At 39.1% G+C, this 18758-nt stretch overlaps 1 protein-coding gene and 1 non-coding gene across 2 annotated transcripts in view; both read right to left on the bottom strand.

Annotated features, from left to right (window-relative positions):
- EIF3A (eukaryotic translation initiation factor 3 subunit A) overlaps window positions 1-15985 on the bottom strand; it is a 32072-nt gene extending 16087 nt beyond the window's left edge. Inside the window, exons 1-9 of the mRNA XM_003409101.4 lie at window positions 15811-15985; window positions 9988-10178; window positions 9682-9818; window positions 9127-9290; window positions 7335-7534; window positions 5661-5869; window positions 4081-4252; window positions 936-1040; window positions 451-549 (exon numbers count right to left, since the gene is read on the bottom strand). Coding sequence (XP_003409149.2) covers window positions 451-549; window positions 936-1040; window positions 4081-4252; window positions 5661-5869; window positions 7335-7534; window positions 9127-9290; window positions 9682-9818; window positions 9988-10178; window positions 15811-15859 — 1326 coding nt within the window. The 5' untranslated portion in view covers window positions 15860-15985. The remainder of the gene's footprint in view (window positions 1-450; window positions 550-935; window positions 1041-4080; window positions 4253-5660; window positions 5870-7334; window positions 7535-9126; window positions 9291-9681; window positions 9819-9987; window positions 10179-15810) is intronic.
- On the bottom strand, window positions 681-808 carry LOC111750387 (small nucleolar RNA SNORA19). The gene has a single exon (XR_002785529.1). It is a non-coding gene; the product is annotated as a small nucleolar RNA SNORA19 (small nucleolar RNA).
- Window positions 15986-18758: the final 2773 nt, after the last annotated feature.

The raw sequence follows: 18758 nt of genomic DNA, 5'->3' as shown, positions 1-18758 counted from the left end.
TGAATCTCCAATGGCTATTAAAGCTTTAGGTATGTAAACTCTGTGGCTAATCCACTTCTCACACTACAGAGTCACAGACGCATGCAAAGATACATGTACAGAAGATGCTGACTGCTACTTTTATAATAAAACACGGAAACAGACTTTTATCAATAGTGTCTGAATAAATAAATCGTTGTCCACTTATACAATGAAAACCGTTTACATATTAAAAGGAACACACAGACCTAAATTACTAATAACAAAAGACGTACTAAGATAGTGAAAAGTAGTTTCAAGTTACACAAAACAATTGTTTTCAAATCAAATACATTAATAAGACTAGTTTTGGGAGGGAGTACAATTAAGGCAGGCTTTCCTATTTTTCCAGTTTTTAGTTCCCTGATCAAAACAAATAATCAAGGGGGGAAATTCCAGGTCTCATAGACAACATTCATGCTATGTTTTTACCTGCTGCAGAAGGCGGAGGATGGTATTGTTTTGCAGCTGCGGGACATACTGTTGTAACTCTGGTTCCTTCTCAGGTTGTTCCCTAACCCAATTTAGAACCTACAAAATCCATTAAAAAAGAATTATACTTTCTGTAACAAATACTAGGACATCCATGAAATTTTCTGTTTATATACACAGAAACATCAGACAATGCAAAGAAATACCAAATCTGATGTGAAGCTGGCAACACTTGTCTGAAGGTGACTGACAGCCATGGCTAGGTGAGCCACGCTGCTAATTTACCTCCAAAGGTTTATCTGGCACATCAGAAATATCCTTTTTCTCGAATGAAGAAAAAAGACAATGAAATGTGCACTGAATTCAAACACACAGGACAATACTTCTCTTAACAAACATAAACACAACCCAAAGCCACACTAGGACTGGCTGGCACTCAGCTAGTAACACAGCAATACATTTAAAACGTAAATACAAGGGCTCACCTTCGTGACTCTCTCACAGAGTTTTAGTGGATTAAATTCTACCTCCAGCCAATTGTAAAGATCTTTAACTTCTGGGACAACATACTGTAGTACATTGAATCTGACCTACAATAAACAAAAGGTATAATTGTTAAAGGAAATTTTCAAACTGGGATACTGAATTCAGTACAAAGAAAATTATAGGCTTGAAATCTAGAAAGTTAAAGATTGTCTAATCTCAAGCCCCTTTAAATTTACCAAAGAGGAATCCAAAGCACTGCTACATTCAACCTCTTGCCCCAAATTACTCATCTACCTATAGAGAAAAGCCTTGCAAGAACTTAAATAAAAACTCTAAATCAACACAATACTCACAAAGACATCTCCTATGGCCTGTGTAGACTAATTTATTACCAAAAACAAATACCAGAATTTACAAACTACTTTTATGTGTGTGTGTGTATATATCTACACATACACACATATATATATACACATAAAATATAGCAGTATTATTTATAATAGCCAGAAACTGGAAACCACCTAAATGCTAATCAACAGGATAAACAGTGGCACCTTCAAGCAATATACAAAAACATCAAAGAGCACCTACATAAAACGTGTGTAATTTTTACGCACATACTGGTGAGCAAAAGGAGTTCACATTATCATCCCATTTACATAAAATTTAAGTTTTATCTATAATACACAAATAGGCAAAAACTAATCCGCAGTATTAGAAAGTCAGGATGTGGTTATCCTGGGGGAGTATTAGGGAGGTCACTGGAAGGGGCCTTTTGAGAATTTGCCAAACTACATTCATGATTTGTACTCTGTTATACTCAATAAAGTTTTTAAATTTGCATTTGAATAAAACTCAACTTCCTTCCACAATAAAGATTACACTTATTTAACTTTTCTTACAAGGGAGACAAGAGTGGAATAATCTTATGAAGCCAACAACACCCCAGAGCCAAATCCTCTCTTGCCTGTGCTTCACCCTAGAACATGCAGGGCATCTGGCCTTGATCCTTCGCATGTTAGAGTACTGACCCAAGGTCAGAGTAACTGCTGGGCCGGAGTGAGACTTGACTGAAAGGACAGCCTGTACCAACACAGGCTGGCTCAGAGACTGAAGCATGCTCCGGCAGAGCTCAGCCCCAAGAGAGGAGGATACCCGCAGGCCTGAGCACACTAGTCTAAGTTTAACCCCAATGCAAAATGGGTGTATGACTGATGTCCTAAATATTTGAATACACGCCCCATAAGGGTCCTTAAGTCTTTATTAAAGTAAGATGGGTGTAAGCACTCAAATGAAACTCCCCTAGCTCTGATTTCATTCCCACCAAGCAAATAATTTAAGATTCTCCACTTAGCTCCCCCTCCAAATAAGGACTATGGTAAGATAGGTTAGACTGATAAAAGTTACATGTGCTCCTGAGGTGCGGAATCCATCTCTGCGCTCACAAGTTCAGTCACGTGAACCCAGAACTCACATCTTGACCCTAAACGTAGGGTGAACTCACCATTATATAAATGCCTCTTAGCAGCCAGCTAATCTAGTCACCTGACACCAGCCTATAGCCTTCTTTTAAACTTCTACATCAGCTATGGGCACGTAGAATCCAAATCTAGATTATTGATTGCTGGTCCAATACTCTCTAACACTGATCCTTGAGTCAGCTAAAGAACAGACCAACTTTATCAAGGTGTGGGGTGGTGTGCTGAGACATAGGTTCAAGTGCAGGGTATACTTCCAGCTTGGGGCATTTCTTTTTGGCTTTAAAAAAAACATGTGTTTCAATACATTTGCTAATAAAACGTCTTCCCAAAGACACTGCTCTTGCTTTTTGTTACATTTAATCTTAAGTCTGTCCCTTAAAATATTTGTCCGAAAGCACACCAAGCTGAACTCACGACGAGATTCTGTTCTGACAACTCCATCCTAAGTTGGTTCTGACGCTGTCGATTATTTATTATTTTTTTTTATCATTACTGTCTTGTATTATAAACCCAATCTTTGTCTTTGGGAACTGGAAACATTACACGTAAACTTAAAACTGCAGCAAATTATGCACCGTGACAGTACGTAGTACACATCACCAACAATAACACGTACGAAATACACAGTTCAAGTGCGGTTCGTCATACTCAATCGAACACGTCACAAGTTGGGCACTACCTACATAGTTCTTACCTTAAATGACTGATTCTTCCAGCAAAGTAAGGCCTTCTATCTGACTTTTTCCAGAATGTCTACAGGTGTTATCTCAGAGTCCATGCTCCCATTACTTAAAAGGGAGCTCTCCTTCCTATTCTCTCTCTGGCATTTCTTTAGTTGCTCTATTCACCAGTTAGGGACTGTTAATGCTCAAATTTCATTAAGCCAAGTTGGCTTTCCTTAGGACTTTTCTCCTGCACTTGTCCCTTTTCTCTTGTTCCAATGTAATTTGCTGGAGGTGATTATTGCAATAAGCACTAAGTCAGGTTATTGTGAACCAGAATCCCTAGAATGTAAACTCTCCACTTCAGTATAACTTGCCTATGAACACTCGATACGATTTCCGCTGAGTGAAAGATCCCATCAATATGGAACACTGTAAAAATATACGTATCTAAGGCTCCACATTCTTCAACTGATTCAGCAGGTCTGGTGGGTGAAATCTGGAAATGTGCCTTTTAAAAAGTACACTCCACACACAATTATACTGCAAAGCCCTGATTAAGAAAATTAAAGTATAAAAGAGAAAAAACTTGGAAGTATCCTAGTTGTCCAGGGCCAGGCCTACACCTACCTGGCCTTCTTTCTGCACCTCATCACCCATCACCTCCCACATATTTCACCTAGATTAGCTTTGGCACAGCCCCCTGAGCAATGAACCTTCTTGTCTACCATTCCTCCTCTTCCTGGGTAGTCTATACTTCCTTTAGCCCAAGTCTCCACTGCATCATCAAAGTCCCCGGCAACTTAACCCCAACCTACCTAACAGAGGAATGGTCTTAGGTGAACCCAGTACTAGTTTACACCAGTGCTTCCCAAACCTGCCTATGCACCTCTGAATCCCCTGGCTATGAATCAGAATTCCTAGTATCAAATCATGAATTATTGAACCTGACCATAACGTCTTCTGTCCAAAGTTATAAAAATGCTCAAACTGATACCAACCATATCATTAATAAGGCCAATTCGTGTTGGTGGAGCTTGAAGACCCAGAAGTGTTGCAAGGCGACGCTGTTTTTCAACTATAATGCCATCCATATCCAGAAGGCGAGCAATATCCGTACGCTCAGGAGTAATAGGGATGGAGAGAGTGGCCAAGAGAACTCTAGTAGACATTCTGTGGAGAAGAAAGTTACATTGTTAAATTCGTAAACGCCACCTGATTGGCAGAAAAGCAGTTCTCTTTAATCATCTGGTAAGAGATGCCAGTGACAGAGTACATATATCACCATGGTGAACTACATCTGTAAATATTACACCATCACAGCATGAGACCAATTAGAAAGGAAGCAGACCTTGCTAAAATGAATACTTGGAAAACCACCCACTTACTACTATAAATGTTTTCTTCTAGCTCTGGAATAAGACTGCGCTTAAATGGGAGTAAAGACACATTTGTATACTCCATACTTTCCTACAAAAGGGAAAACAAGTATTTAAAGCAGTTCAAAAAGCCAAGGGAGAAATATCGCAAGGGTTTCAGTGAACATAATTATGGGAGCGGGGGGCATAAGATAACTTTTAGCTTCCTTGAGACACAAGAATAAAGGTGAAATTCAGAGCACTGGAAGACACCAAGTACGTGGCTTCTGGAGCCCAGGAGTCAGGAATTGGAATCGCAGCCTCACCATGTCCAAGACTGTGTGACCTTAGTCAAGATATACATAAGGCTGTCGTCAATAAATTAAATAACGTACACAGAGCTAAAAAGCCTAATGCTCCTCATTATAATACTCTCTGAAGGCAGAGCGTATCAGTACCTTAGAAACCAAATAGACGAAAATCACGTAAGGGACGGTGAAGGACGTAACTTCAAGGAAAATATACTAGCAGAACTCATTTAGCTGGTTTTGCGGATTGGTGTAAAGCTGTTTAAGAAGTTGCGTTAAGTACAAATGAAGTATACAAAAACACATATGACTGACCCAAAACTGGCTATGTTAAAAAAAAAAAAAAAAAAAAGAGTCTTTAGGTTGTTAAGATGATTACAGATCCTTCTTCTATCTTACTTATATATACACACACACACACATTCATCTCCCAAATGCTCCACAGTTAATATTGTATACAGAAAAAGTGATTGGATGAGAGTAAATATCTTCTCAACTGTCTAGTTTGGTCTAAAAACAGACTCTAAATATCTGGATGGGGACAGGAAGCTTACACCATAACACTGTCTTTCCTAAATTTCAATTAATTTTCTCAATTGGTCTTTTTGTGGTATTAATTATTGGACAAAAGACAGCTACTGAAAACAAGAATGTGCCAAAAAAATAATACCCTGTGGAAACATGTTTGGCTGTCACAACTAGGGGGCTACTTAATACTGGCATCTAGTATGAAGGAAGGGATGCTGTGAAACAGCCTACAACACACGGGATAGCCCCCTCAATACAGAATGATCCAACTCAAAATGCCCAGAGGCTGAGTTCCAGAAACCCTGACCTAGAACATACTACCACACCATTTAGCGGAAAATCTATCGGTTTGGTAAGTTTAGCCCTATCCAACTGTAACATTCTTACCTCTGCATCTCTTCCTGTGTAAGATTCTTTCTCATTTCTCTAGACAGGTGATAAAGACGATGGAGTGTGGATGCATGAAAAAGAGCATTTCCAGATTTCCAAAACACAGTTGAGACTTTGTTATAGTAATTTGCCATCAACTGAGGTTTAGGTGGCTTTTTAGACAAGGAGAATAGCCCATGAATATCTTCCACAGCTTTGAATGCTTCCTAAAATTAGTATAAATTACAGTCATTGCCTTTTAAATGAACAAACGAACAAAAAATCTAATTCAAATCTTTGTACGAAACAGTTAAGAAAATGAAAAGTAGAAAATAAAATGCCTTCGTGTGTGGTTCTTTTTAATCCATTTTATAGATTACTTCACAAAACTGCCATTATTCCAAAAACACTAAATCCTCAAACTCTAATTTTTTTAGGGAGTACTGTGAAGTAGATAAACTTGTTTTAAAAAAGTGCATGCTATCATACCACTTGGGAAAATATACGTAAGAATAAATCTGGATGGATGTAGAAGAGAATTTATACTGGTTATTTCTGAGTGATGAGATAGTAGATGAAAATTTTCTTCTTTTCACACATCCATTTTTTTCTATAATGAGCATGTTTACTTGTCTTCTACAGAAGGTTTTTTCCTCTTTTAGTTCATCAGGTAGTATTTTAAGATGGGTGTCCCTACACAAAAGGAAAATATCATGGGGAGAGAATGGAAAATATCAAATCCTGTTTTCACTTGGCTGAAGAATATCAATTTTTAGTTCCTCCTCTGTAATTTTAATTAGACTTTTTGTGTCAGATACATATGAGCTTCAAGTTATATGGCTACTAAATCATGTCAAAGTCTTTGTGAGATTCTGAAGGAAAAAAGCAAGTAGAACTCCCATGTATGACAGTCACGATGCATATATACTAACTCAAAGCAATGCTGAGAGGTCTAGGAGATTACCTAGTGCAGCACTTCTCAAACTAACTGTAGTTGAGGTAAGTTTTGTTTTTGTCTTTAATTTCCAACATGTAGCCAACCAGTACTTTCAATAAAACACCAAAATATGGAAAAAAAAAAAAAAAAGACGAGCTCAAATTTTTTATTAAACAGACATAAAATTACTAGGAAATTTTTCTAAGTGTTTATTCACATCTGTAGGTGTCTCATCATGGACCAGTAACAGCTCCCAGAGTAGCGCCAGTCCACGCACGACACTGACAGTGCTACTAGCAACACTGGCAATGTAAACGCACTGCTTCATACAGAAAGAAACCGGGTCCAAAAGAGGTTACACTATTCGGCCTACAACTCACAGCAGGGAACTAGGGCCAAAATATCCTGAGATTCCCTGACCGGAACTCTTCCTACTCCCATCAAAGCAAAAACAAACAAAACCTGTTGCCGTCAATTCCGACTCATAGCGACCCTACAGGACAGAGTAGAACTACCCGACAGGGTTTCCAAGGAGCCACTGGTGGATTCAAACTGCCAACCTTTTTGGTTAGCAGCTACAGCTCTTAACCAACACACCACCAGGGTTCCTACTCCCATCAAGCAACCCTAAATTCCTCACTTATCTATTGGTACTAATTAATAGATACCAAGATGAAGATACTCATTAAGGAAAAATAAAAAAAAGCAATACAGATTCTATTACTAGAAAGAGAAGCTAACAGTTGACAACATACCTGCCACAGTTCCATGCTGATGGCACTGTCCAACTGAACAAGCCTGGTTTCCAAATGCATGGACTGGCTCTCTGGGTTATTAAGGTTGATTGCCGTGCTCTGGTTATGGTGGCGCTGAATCTGTGACAAGTGCATTCTCAAGTTGTCACACAGCTTACGGAACTCAGCCTTACGGGTGTACTGGAGGCAGAATTTGAAAGCTGTAAGCGTAATTGTAAAACACATTAGGTCCTTTCCACCATCAACTTAAAATATCTAAAAGATTTTATACATTAAGATCAGTTATCTTAACAAGATTTGCCAAACTCATCACCAGTCCTTAGAAGTGCTTAGAGCCACTCACTTCATGTTCGCTATCTTTTTGACTGAACCCTAGCAAAATAAAGGAGGACGTAAGTAGTCATCAGTGCTGGCCTAGGACTAAAACACGGTTCTTTGAAAATGAACAAATAGGAAACCATCACAATTTTGGTTTAGGAAAGACTCATCTTACGAGGACCCAACATTTCAAATCCTAAAACTGCAAAAAATTCTAGTCTTAAATACAATGACATGTTTTGTACTAATTAAAACTGTGTAACACAAACTGAGAGCTTGTGGTAACCTGATTTCAACTGTGTACATGGATGTGTGTACAAACTACTTGCTCTGTCATTAAAATTCACTGCTAACGCTGTGAAATGCATAATGCTAGTTTCTCCTTTGTTCTTCTCCTTAAAAAAAGAGGTATTTCTATTTCAACAGGCTTAAAACAAAGGGATGCAGTTTAAGTCAATCCATCAATAGTTATCAAAAAGCCCAAGCTTAGTTGCACTAAGTGAAAAATTCACATATACTAGCCATGGAAGCAAAACAGAACACAGGCTCTGATATTCCTAGTAAAATATTTTTAGTCACAAAAAGTCATTTAAAACTTGAATGAACTAATGTCAGTCGTGTTTGTATTAGCGAGACTGGCCACAGGAGCTTGTGCGAAGGCCAAAGCAGAAAAAAAGCAGAGAGCTACTCTGTTTCAAACAGTTGCCTAGTCACACACAGTTTAGGAGCTACACTGACAACAGGAAACAGTATCAAGTGACAGCAAAGGAAAGAGAGAGACAAAGTTAGAAAAACAGACTTCCAATGCCATCCTTCATAGATTCCAAGTATTGAACACAGTATCATAACTGGATGTTCACGATGATGATCCTGAGTCATGAAGAAGGCTTAGTTTTATATTCCGTAATACTATTTAAAACAGGAAAAATATGCACTTTCCACAGAAGGTTCTAAGTCTAGAGCTTAAAGAGACCTTGGAGACAGACAGTGCACACACAGTAAGCAGCCTGCCAAGGATACGCAGTGGAGGTAAAAGCAGAACTTCAGTTTACCAGAGAGAAATCAGAAGGTTGAGTTTTACTTTTTCAGTAGCCTGGAAAATTCTCAAGAATTTTAAAAGACCCCTCAAACATTACTGGAGTAAATTTTATACAGAACTACCTTAACTAATAAGATAATTTCTTATTTAGTAATTTATAATGATGTAATATTTATACATACTTATATTAACATTTTAATAAAATGCTTATTTATTTATAAATCCAAATAAGTGATTAAGAAATTATTTTACTAGTTAAGAAAATTGTTTACTAGTTAAACTAAAATAAATCTTTCAATAGGGGTAAAAACTAGTTCGTTTTTGAAGTACTACAGAGAAAAGGTTTTACTCAACTTTAATAAGTGTTCTTCTGCAAAGTCTATTTCTAAATCAGCTTTTCAACTCAGTTTACTCAGAGTTCATGCTCTCGTTTACCTTGCTGGGCGATATCGTGGTAGAGACGCTCCACTCTGGAATTGTTTCGAAGAAGATCCAGACACTGCCTGTATGATTCCCACAGGAATTTAACCCATGGAGTTAAAAGTAATCTGTCAGTACGGTCCTGAGTGTCTTCACCACTTACGGCACTTAGAAGAACACTATAAAGACAGAAAAAACATTGAAAACCATTTTTAGGCATTATTTCCTACTTTACTATCTGATCAAAAAACCAAAGTCAACAATGATGACCATAAACTAGTACAAATTCTTCCTACACCTCTGTGCATACTGTAAAGTTGTCACTTACCATCCAAATACTTGAACTTCCCCAATGGGCATCACAAATGTTTACATTAACATTTACAAATTAACATTTTACAAATGTTGAACAGTCCTTGTATGACTTTCTTGGCTACTATACATTTCAAACTTCAAAGATAAGCAATCCTTCTGATAAACAGCTACTTCAAATAAGGATGACAGAGACACATACAATGAAAAACACTGGATTAACCATCAAAATAATTATGAGAGGTCTATCCCAGATACCTCTCAGGAGTTTGAATATTATCCAGATCTTCTATATCTAAGACCATCTGCTGGGATTCTTCCTTTGCAGCTTCAGTTTTTTCTTCTGCCAATTTCAAATATGCCCTAACGACATCCTCCAGAGATTTGATGTTTACCTAAATAAAAAAATAAAATAAATACATAAAAACTTAAAGCATTTTCCAACCAATGATAAAATGCTTAAGAAGCAGACTCTATTACTCATAAAATTCTGAAAGGTAAACTCCTCCAAAAATTATTTAAAACACTTATTAAAAATATAAAACTCCATTTTCCTCTTCTTACCTGTTGACAAATATTCTTATATTGGTATAATCCTTCCTTTGCCAGGTGGCTCTTGCGAAGATCGACGCAAAGCTCCAAGTATTTCAACATAATTGGCTCGTGTATCTTTTGCCATGTTCGATGTTTCTTACTTTTCATAACATCATAAAGAACATCCAAAGCAGGTTGTTTTTTGCCAACTTCGAGAAACTCTGAAAAGGTAATTCAAGGGAATTAAAATTGGTTACACAATACACAAAAGTCCGAACTTTCCTTTTTTTAACTACTTCAATTTCTAAGCTCATTACCACCTTATTTTTAGATCACACTTATTGTTTACTTCTAAAGTTACGCCATAGTGATCCAAGGAGAAAGCTGGTAGTGTTTGAAATATTGTCTACAGGTTAAACTGGATTCCACCCAATTCCACTCATCAACCTTATGCAGTGATTTAAAAACCCCAGAAATTGAAGTCACAAGAGAAAATTCCCCCCTCTAAATAGTCTTACTGATTTGGCTAACGAAATTTTTACTAGCTCTTGGCTGTATCTTGAGTCAAAAAAGCATACAGATTGCCTTTGCTCTGCTGTCAAAGATCAGCTGGCCATACTGGTGTGGGACTACTTCTGGGCTCTCTATACTAATCCACTGATCTAATTGTCAGCTTTCACCAATACCATGCTGTCTTGATTACCTGTAGACTTATGTCTTGAAACCAGGTAGTTTGAGCCTTCCAATTTTGTTGTTGTTCTCCACAGTCTTGTGTTGCCTATTCTAGGTCCTTTCCCTTTCCACATAACTTTAGAATCAGTTTGCCCCTATCTACAAAATACCTTACTGCAACTCTGACTGGGATTGCACTGAATCTAAAGATAAATAACCCAAAGGTATCTTAAAATACTGAGTCTTCCAATTCATGGACAGGAGAACTTCTTACCCTGATCTAATCACGAGAAAAATAAGACAAATTCCAATCGAGGGACATTCTACAAAATACCTGACCAGCACTCCTCAGAACTGTGAAGGTCAGCAAAAACAAGCAAAGTCTGAGAAACTGTAACAACCACGAGGAAACTAAGGAGACATGACTATATCATGTTGCATATTCTGGATTGGACTCTGGAAAAGAATAAGGACATTAGGAGAAACTGAAAAAAGTATGGACTTTAGTTAATAATTAGAATACAGAGCAAAGAAACACTGTTCTCTTGAATTTACTCTTCCCCAAGCATGAAGGCATTCTCTCTGAGGCAATGTTTCAAAATCCAGTTCTAAGCTTTTGGTTTACATGTAGTGCTTGTTTCAAAATTCAGTCAGGAGACTCTATCAAGGTTAAAAATTTCCTTTTCTCACTTCTCACTTTATTCTTTTTTACAAACATTTTACAGGCTATATATATACTTTTTAAAAATACCTTTTTTTTTAAAGCTAAAAGTTATTTAACCTAAGTCATCCACTTAAATCCAACTTGAAATGACTGTCAAAATTTCACACAAAAATCTTTCTATTACACATATGAAAAATAAACTGCGGGAACTACAATCCTAGTTTATATTATAAAAATGTTTTAAAACACTATATCTCCATTTTTAAAAGTCATTGTTTATTTTCTTCCTAAGAAGAAAAACAATCTTGGACAAAGACTACTTTTACTTTACGAGTTAACCTAATAATGTATCTACCTAATAACTATCACCTAACTGCTAAGCAAAAACATCCCTTATTTGGGGGCTTTACTCCATCTACAGATTTAGTAATTCTCTTTCTAAAATTTCTTATTTCAACTGTCACATCTTCCAGGAATGTTGCTTCCCAACATTCCTTTCTCTAGGGAAACCACATGCAGTATTTCAAACAATGTGCAACAGGATAAATCACAAACAACATACTGAATATTTGGTATCATCACTTAATACTCTAGGTCACCCCTCATAGTATCAAATCATATCCTTCACATGAAAATGAAAATCAGACTCTTTTCAATACTGCAAGTTAATAATCTCATAATTCTGCCATCATAGGAGAAATACTGTAGTCCACCTTCGATTGAATCTATCTCACTACAAAGAAAAAAATCCTACTATACAAACCAAAAATGTAATACAACTAGATACTTTCTTGAAATAATAAACGTTTCCTGTTTTAAGGTGGAGCCTTGGTGGCACAGTGGTTAAGCGTTTAGCTGTTAACCAAAAGGTCTGCAGTTGGAATCCATCAGCCACTCCCTGGGAACCTTATGGGGTAGTTTTACTCCGTCCTATAGGGTCACCATGAGTCAGAATCAACTCAATGACAACTTTTTTGTTTGTTTCTTTTACAGTGCGTCCTTCCTATTTTCTTCCTCGAGTGCCCACAAGGCTATTTCCTACAACCCTACATATTTTAGGTGTTTTTCACAGTTATTTAACAAAAACAATCTTTATTAGCCAAAATTTTGGAAGTAAAGGCTTTTTATTGAATTCATCTTTTACATTGAGAAAATCACAACAGCGACACTAAAAAGACACATCATATTCAACTCCCAAACCCACATTAAGGGTTTAAATCTTGTACTACTACATATGGTCAACATGCTTGCAAGACGAGACAGGCACAAACCGAGTTCAAGCTGAGCAGGTCCTAGCAGGGAATGATGCCAAGTACAAAACTGTCTAAAAATAATTCACTTTCCCAATCTCTTATTTTCAAAAGTGACAGAAGTGTGGTTTCTCAATGTCATTCTACAAAATAAAATGTCTTTTTGGAGGGTAGAGATAAAGTGTTTTTCACTACCTAAACAACCAATCAAAATTTACGATTCCAAATACCATACTTTCAAACGTTGAAAGAACAGGTTCAAAAAAGTTAAACCAAACATGTTAAAAAAAAATTTTTAAGATAAAGCCCCCTCAATAAAAAAAAATTTTTTTTAAATGGAAATTTGGATATCAGGCAAGGATATCTTTTTAAAAAGAATATGCAATGGGAATATATTGTTCAAATATGAGCAATACATATGAAAATGGTAAATAAATTCAGTAATTCAGCTCACTGAAAATCTGCCTAAAAACTAATCACAATAATCCATGATTTGAGTCTTCTGTCTTTATCCTAATTGACATATAAGGAGATTAAATTCCTCAGAATTATCTAATTAGAAGGAAAGAAAAGTTTTTGAGGCCAGAAAAAAACTATCATACATACACTAAAGACCCTATTCCAATATTTTTAGGAAACACTGATTTCCAGATTGATAGTCTTCAAACAAAAAATTTAAATCTGGAATTACAGTTTACTAGTTTTTTTTTACTGGGACTGTGGGCATTCTGATTTACCTTTCAGATACAATAACTGAAACTATGTATCCATAAGAAAAAAAGTATAGGTAAGCCAGCCATTCTCATCTATTAGTTTACTAATAGTGCAACAGACAAAGTAAATAAGCTATAACATTACTCTATTTGTGGGTTTATAACAACTTTATCATTTTTTAAATCACTGGTTGTAGGGTACAAACTAAAAGGTTTTTATAGGGTCAGGAGCAGCTCTTCAGCAATACTAAGGATATAATCTAGAAAAGGAGCTTTCTTCATTTTATTGTGGAGTATGAGTTTGCTGTAACTGCTGAGCCAAATTCTCCTCTTCCTGAATGATTACTGTAACTTTTTTATGAAATATTGCTTTGATATACAGACTTAAACAGGCTTTAAGGACTATTCTACTTAAATTTGTATTTTATTAAGATAGTGCAATAATTTGGGCCTAAATGCTTGGAGTTACAAATGTTATAGATTTAAAAAAAAATAATAATTTAATAAAATTATTTCCACTGAATGAAATGTACTTTTATAAGCCCATTTTAAAGTTTTATAAGCAGTGCCTTATGATTTCTTCACCCACAATGTGCTCACCTTGAGACTTTGAAAAGGAAACCCTCATTCACAAGATCAAAGGGACAGGAGTTACCACTTGGAAGGTAAAAAAAAAAAAAAAAGAATCTCTTCCGCGGAAAGGAGTCAATACAGATTTTAAAAAACAAAAGCTACACAAATACACAAATATCCTTTTCTCATCTTGCCTACTTTAATTCTGGACACTCTCCCCAACTTGCTGTACAAGTCCTTTTCAAAAGCAGTCAATAGAACAAGATTTTACATAAATTATATAGCTCTCCTAACTTAAAAGTTACTAAAATATTAAATTCATAAGATTCAAAGAGGAGGAATAATGCAGATGTCCTGAACACACCAAATGTGTCATATTTAGGCCATTAAGATTACAGTGCTTCAATCTATCAGCCTGTGGAGAACACCTGCTGGTAAAGCACACAAAAAAAGTACTGTAAAACAAATCTACAACAGCAACGTCGAGCAGTAATTTCATCTAAGTAATTCTGTATACCATACAAATTTTTTATGTCCTTCTGAATTTCAAAACACCAAAAAAAAAAAAAATTCAAGCTTTGCTACAATTTTGTAGTGCTAAGTTTTAACTTAAATCTACTTTACCTCCTATAAATTGACATCTTTAAACTCCATGCCTGTTCTAACCATTAGGCCGCTGGTTAGAACGACCACTAGTCAGATTCAAATTGTAGTTTTTTTTTTTAAACAAATATTCTATTTTATAGTCTGTGGGATTAGCCTATTAACAAACAAGCATGTGACCAACACAAATCTGTCTTGACAGATTATCTATCAGTAGGTATCAGTGTTACCTATTAACTGAAACTGACCTTCTTACCTGATGCATTTCCAAACAAACTCATGAAACTGTAAGAAACACGCAATAGCCATGGACGCGATCGGAAGCTTGTCTGGGTGGGGAAAAGTGGAAATAAACCCTACGGACGCCCGAACGCCTAAAAATTAATCAACCCTACACAGGAACTTTCTTAAAAGAGCAGAGACGTGCATAAATACATTTGCACCCCCATAATGGCAACGTAAATGCCTCCTGACTAGATGGAGACTTGAACTCCGGAAAAGAAAATTAATTTCGGGACACACACAAGTTTTCCCGCAAGCGGCCGCGGCTAAATTACACGTATGAAAACAGAACTCGCCAGGCAGCAGAGCTTTGGAGAAAAAGGGACTGGTCTGGACGTCAAGAGACCTTGGTTTTCTTCTCCTGGCTCAACAACTAAGTCCTGGAGCTTCCTTGGGCCAACCATCCTCCCTCCCTAGGCCTCAGGACGCAGTCTGTAAGCGAGGACGTGAACCCTTCAACAGTACTGACTCTGTTCCAACTTCCTGCGATTCCGAAGTTTGGAACTGGCCCTAATCTTCACCTGGAAGCTAGAACCAGGTTAAGTAGGTCAGACGCCCCGAGTCGGGAAGACAGTGGCCGGGGGAAGCTAAGTGGACCGCGCCCCAGCGCAGTCCGCCGCGGGGTCTGGGAGCAGCCGAGTCTGAGGGAGGGCCGGAGGTGGCACCGCCAGGCCCCCGGCGCCGGCGGGAGGTGGAGCCGGGGCTCTCGCGTGCATTGTCCCCGGGAGGGAGCCATGTTTCCTCCGGCCCGGCACTCCCAGATGGCGGCCGGGGGCGCGGGCTGAGGCGCACGGACCCCGCCGCAGGCGACGCGGGGAAGGAAGTCGAGCCCGAGCGGGGCCCGTCTCCGGGAGCGCGGTGTCCGCGGAGCAGCCGGAGGGGGCGCCGAAGGGCCCCGGAGCGACGGTTCCCGGCTCCGCGCCTCCCACCCCCGGTCGGTTGGCTCGAGAAGAGGACACCCTGCCCGGGCGCGGCGGTGTCGGTGGCGGGCAGGCCGCGTCGGCCTCGTCTCCGGCCGCAGCCCGGGCGGAGCAGCGGGAAGCAGGCCCGGTTCTTCGACCTCCGAGGCCTCGGGCCGCCCCAATTCCCTACTCACCGTTAGCGCGTTTGAGGGCATTTTCCGGCCTCTGGAAGTAGGCCGGCATCTTGGCGGCAGGCTCAGCTCACCCGGCCTCAGCGAACTCCGTAGCGGCCCGGGGCCGGGAGCGGAGACGAAGGGGAACCAGCGCAGGGCTCCACGCGCCTCGCCAGCAGTCGCCCGCGCCCAGCCGGCCAGAGACGGAAAAGAAGGAGCCACGTGACCCCGAAGCGGCGCCGCCGCGGTCGCCCAGGCCCCGGATGTAGGGGCGGGCCTCGGTGCGCGCGCCGCACCTCCCCGCGCGCAGGCGCGCTGGCGTCACGCGCGTCCGCTGATGTGGCTGTGGCCGCGTCCTCCGCGCGCGCTGGGAGTCGAGGCCGGCGGGCTCCGGCGCTACCTCCGGACTTCGCAGAGTGGCGTTAGGCACCTGCTTCAGGTCCCTTCCCTCTCCTTGAGCGAGAATCGGGGTGGGAAAGGTGAGATTTGGGTCAGAGTTTCTGCCTGGCGAAAAGGCAGGCGTCTGCACAGATTGATTTTTAACGTCATTTCTGCAGTCATACAAAGTTAAAATAAATAAGGCTCCCTGCGGCCAGGGAATGGGTTCTCTTAGCTCAATGAAATGCTAAATTTAATTCGTTTAACCGGGATGTATTGAGCTACTGACCCCTGGGAAGTGATACTGCCCTGCCCCGTGAGGAACAAGCACGGGGAAGGGAGGACGCAATAAGTAAGCAAATAAGCAAGATTATTTCATATCTTGGTAGAATAAAAAAGTCGGAGTCACCTCGATTTGAGGTGAGACCTGAAGGATGGGAAGGGTCTATGGACAGAGCGATCTGGCAGAGAGCAAAAGCCTTGGAACAGAACAAATTTGCATAATGTCTGCAAATACAGGGGAGGGTGGTCGCTGTTACCGAGCGCACGTCACAAACGAATGTAAGAAAGCGAGTGTTAGTGAAAAAAATCCATTTATAACAGGCTCTCTGCTACAGTCTTTTACTATTGATTAACACTTTTAGTGTTCCCAAATTAATTAGCATACCTAGAATTTGAGAGACGTTTAAATAGAATCTAATTTCTCAAGCCGTTGGTATGAAATTGAGCTGAGTTCAGAAGGCAAATTCAGAAAGCAGCAGTGGAATAAATTAATATAAACTTATTACACATTTTGTAAGCTGGGATATGTGAACTAATGAGGGGGTACTACCTTAATGAGGAAACCACAGTACATACACGAAAAACATTTCCCCCACAATCCTTCTGCCTCAGCTAAGAGGTCTTTTAATTTATGACCATAAAGAAAGAAAACTGGAAAATCCACACATGGACAAAAAAATTAATTTAAAAAAAAGTTATTTTAAAATTAACTTCAGAGAGTTCTTCCTCTTATGGAATGCTTAAACTACTCTATGTAGCTGAGCTTACTCCCAAAAAAATGTGACCCACCAAGGGTTGATACAAAACGAACAAGTACTAAGCTACAGGAACAGTTTTATGGCGCAAGATCAAGAGACTCATTTGTGAATGTAATAATTAAGTCAAAATTAAAGAGATAAACATAAGAGCAAATCTTCCTTTAAAGCACTGTAGATAGAAAATTATTTAGTAGTCAATAAAGAGATGCAAAAGAATTAAATAAAAGGAAACCTGTCTAAATGTCAGAAAAAGAAAAAGCTTTCCAAGATTCTTACCTTTCCATTATCGTCTCTCAAAGAAAATGGCAAAGTGAACTTGTTTAATTATTACTCATTATTTGGTAGACCTACAACAAGCCAAACACTGGAAAAACAGGAGGTAAAATGAAATCCAGCATCTTTACATCGCTGATCCTTTTCCCTGTAAAATTATTTAAAGTATGTGAAGCATTTGGTAATAAAATAGCTATGTTAAGTGCATTAAATAGACTTATTTAGAATCTAGCACCATATTTTTGAAAGAGTAAAGGTATAATGTCAACTTCCAGGATGAATTTGCCTATTAAATTCGATTGCAGGTACTCAGTACCAGCACAGGCATAACGTTAAATCCAATTGCCGTTGAGTCAAACCTGTTTATGGTGACCCCATCTGTGTCAGACTAGAACTGAGCTCATATGGCTTTCAATGGCTGATTTTGGAAGTAGACTGCTAGGCTTTTCTTCCAAGGCACCTCTGAGTGGACTCTAACCTCCAACATTTCAGTTAGCAGTGTCCCACCATTAACGATTTTCACCACCCAGGGACTCTTGGGTTAAATGCAGGGGATAAAGAAATGTATGATACCTGCTTTCTAGATGTTAATGGTGGCTGGGGTGGATAAAGGACACAATGAGAGACAATATAGGGTCTAATCTGAGCTAGGTTGTTGTTGTTAGTTGCCATGGAGTCAATTCTGATTCATGGCGACCCCATGTGTGCAGAGTAGAACTGCTCCATAGGATTTTCAAAGTTGCGATCTTTCAAAAGCATATCACCAGACATGTTTTTTGAGGCACCGCCAGGTGGATTTGAACAGCCAACCTTTTGGCTAGTAGTTGAGCACCTAACCATTTACACCACACAGGGACACATAACCTGGGCCAGGGATGAAGCATAATTACTTGTCGTTGATTAATGGTTGCTTAGTAGAAAACAGGTAATCTGAATATGATAAAATCCAAACCAAACCCACTGCCATCAAGTCAATTCCAGCTCATACCAACCCCATGGGGTTTCCAAGGTTATAAATCTTTATGAAAGCAGACTGCCGCATTTTTCTCCTGTGGACGAACTGGTAGGTTCAAACTGCCGACCTTTCGGTGAGCAGCGAGCGCTTTAACCACTGTGCCCCCCAGGGCTCCTTAGCAAGTGGTAGGTAAAAGGAAGCAATCGGGATGATGAAGGTTTTTTTCTAATTAAGCTACTTTTATACTATATATGACTGGATAAGTTATCTAATAAAATATTTTGGGTTTTTTTTTTTTCCAGTTTGAGTGGAGTGAAGGAGAT

The sequence above is a fragment of the Loxodonta africana genome, chromosome 16 (assembly GCF_030014295.1).
Source record: "Loxodonta africana isolate mLoxAfr1 chromosome 16, mLoxAfr1.hap2, whole genome shotgun sequence".
NCBI classification, from domain to species: Eukaryota; Metazoa; Chordata; class Mammalia; order Proboscidea; family Elephantidae; genus Loxodonta; species Loxodonta africana.
Note: the sequence above shows the minus strand (reverse complement) of the source record. Positions and strands in the feature narration are given on the sequence as shown.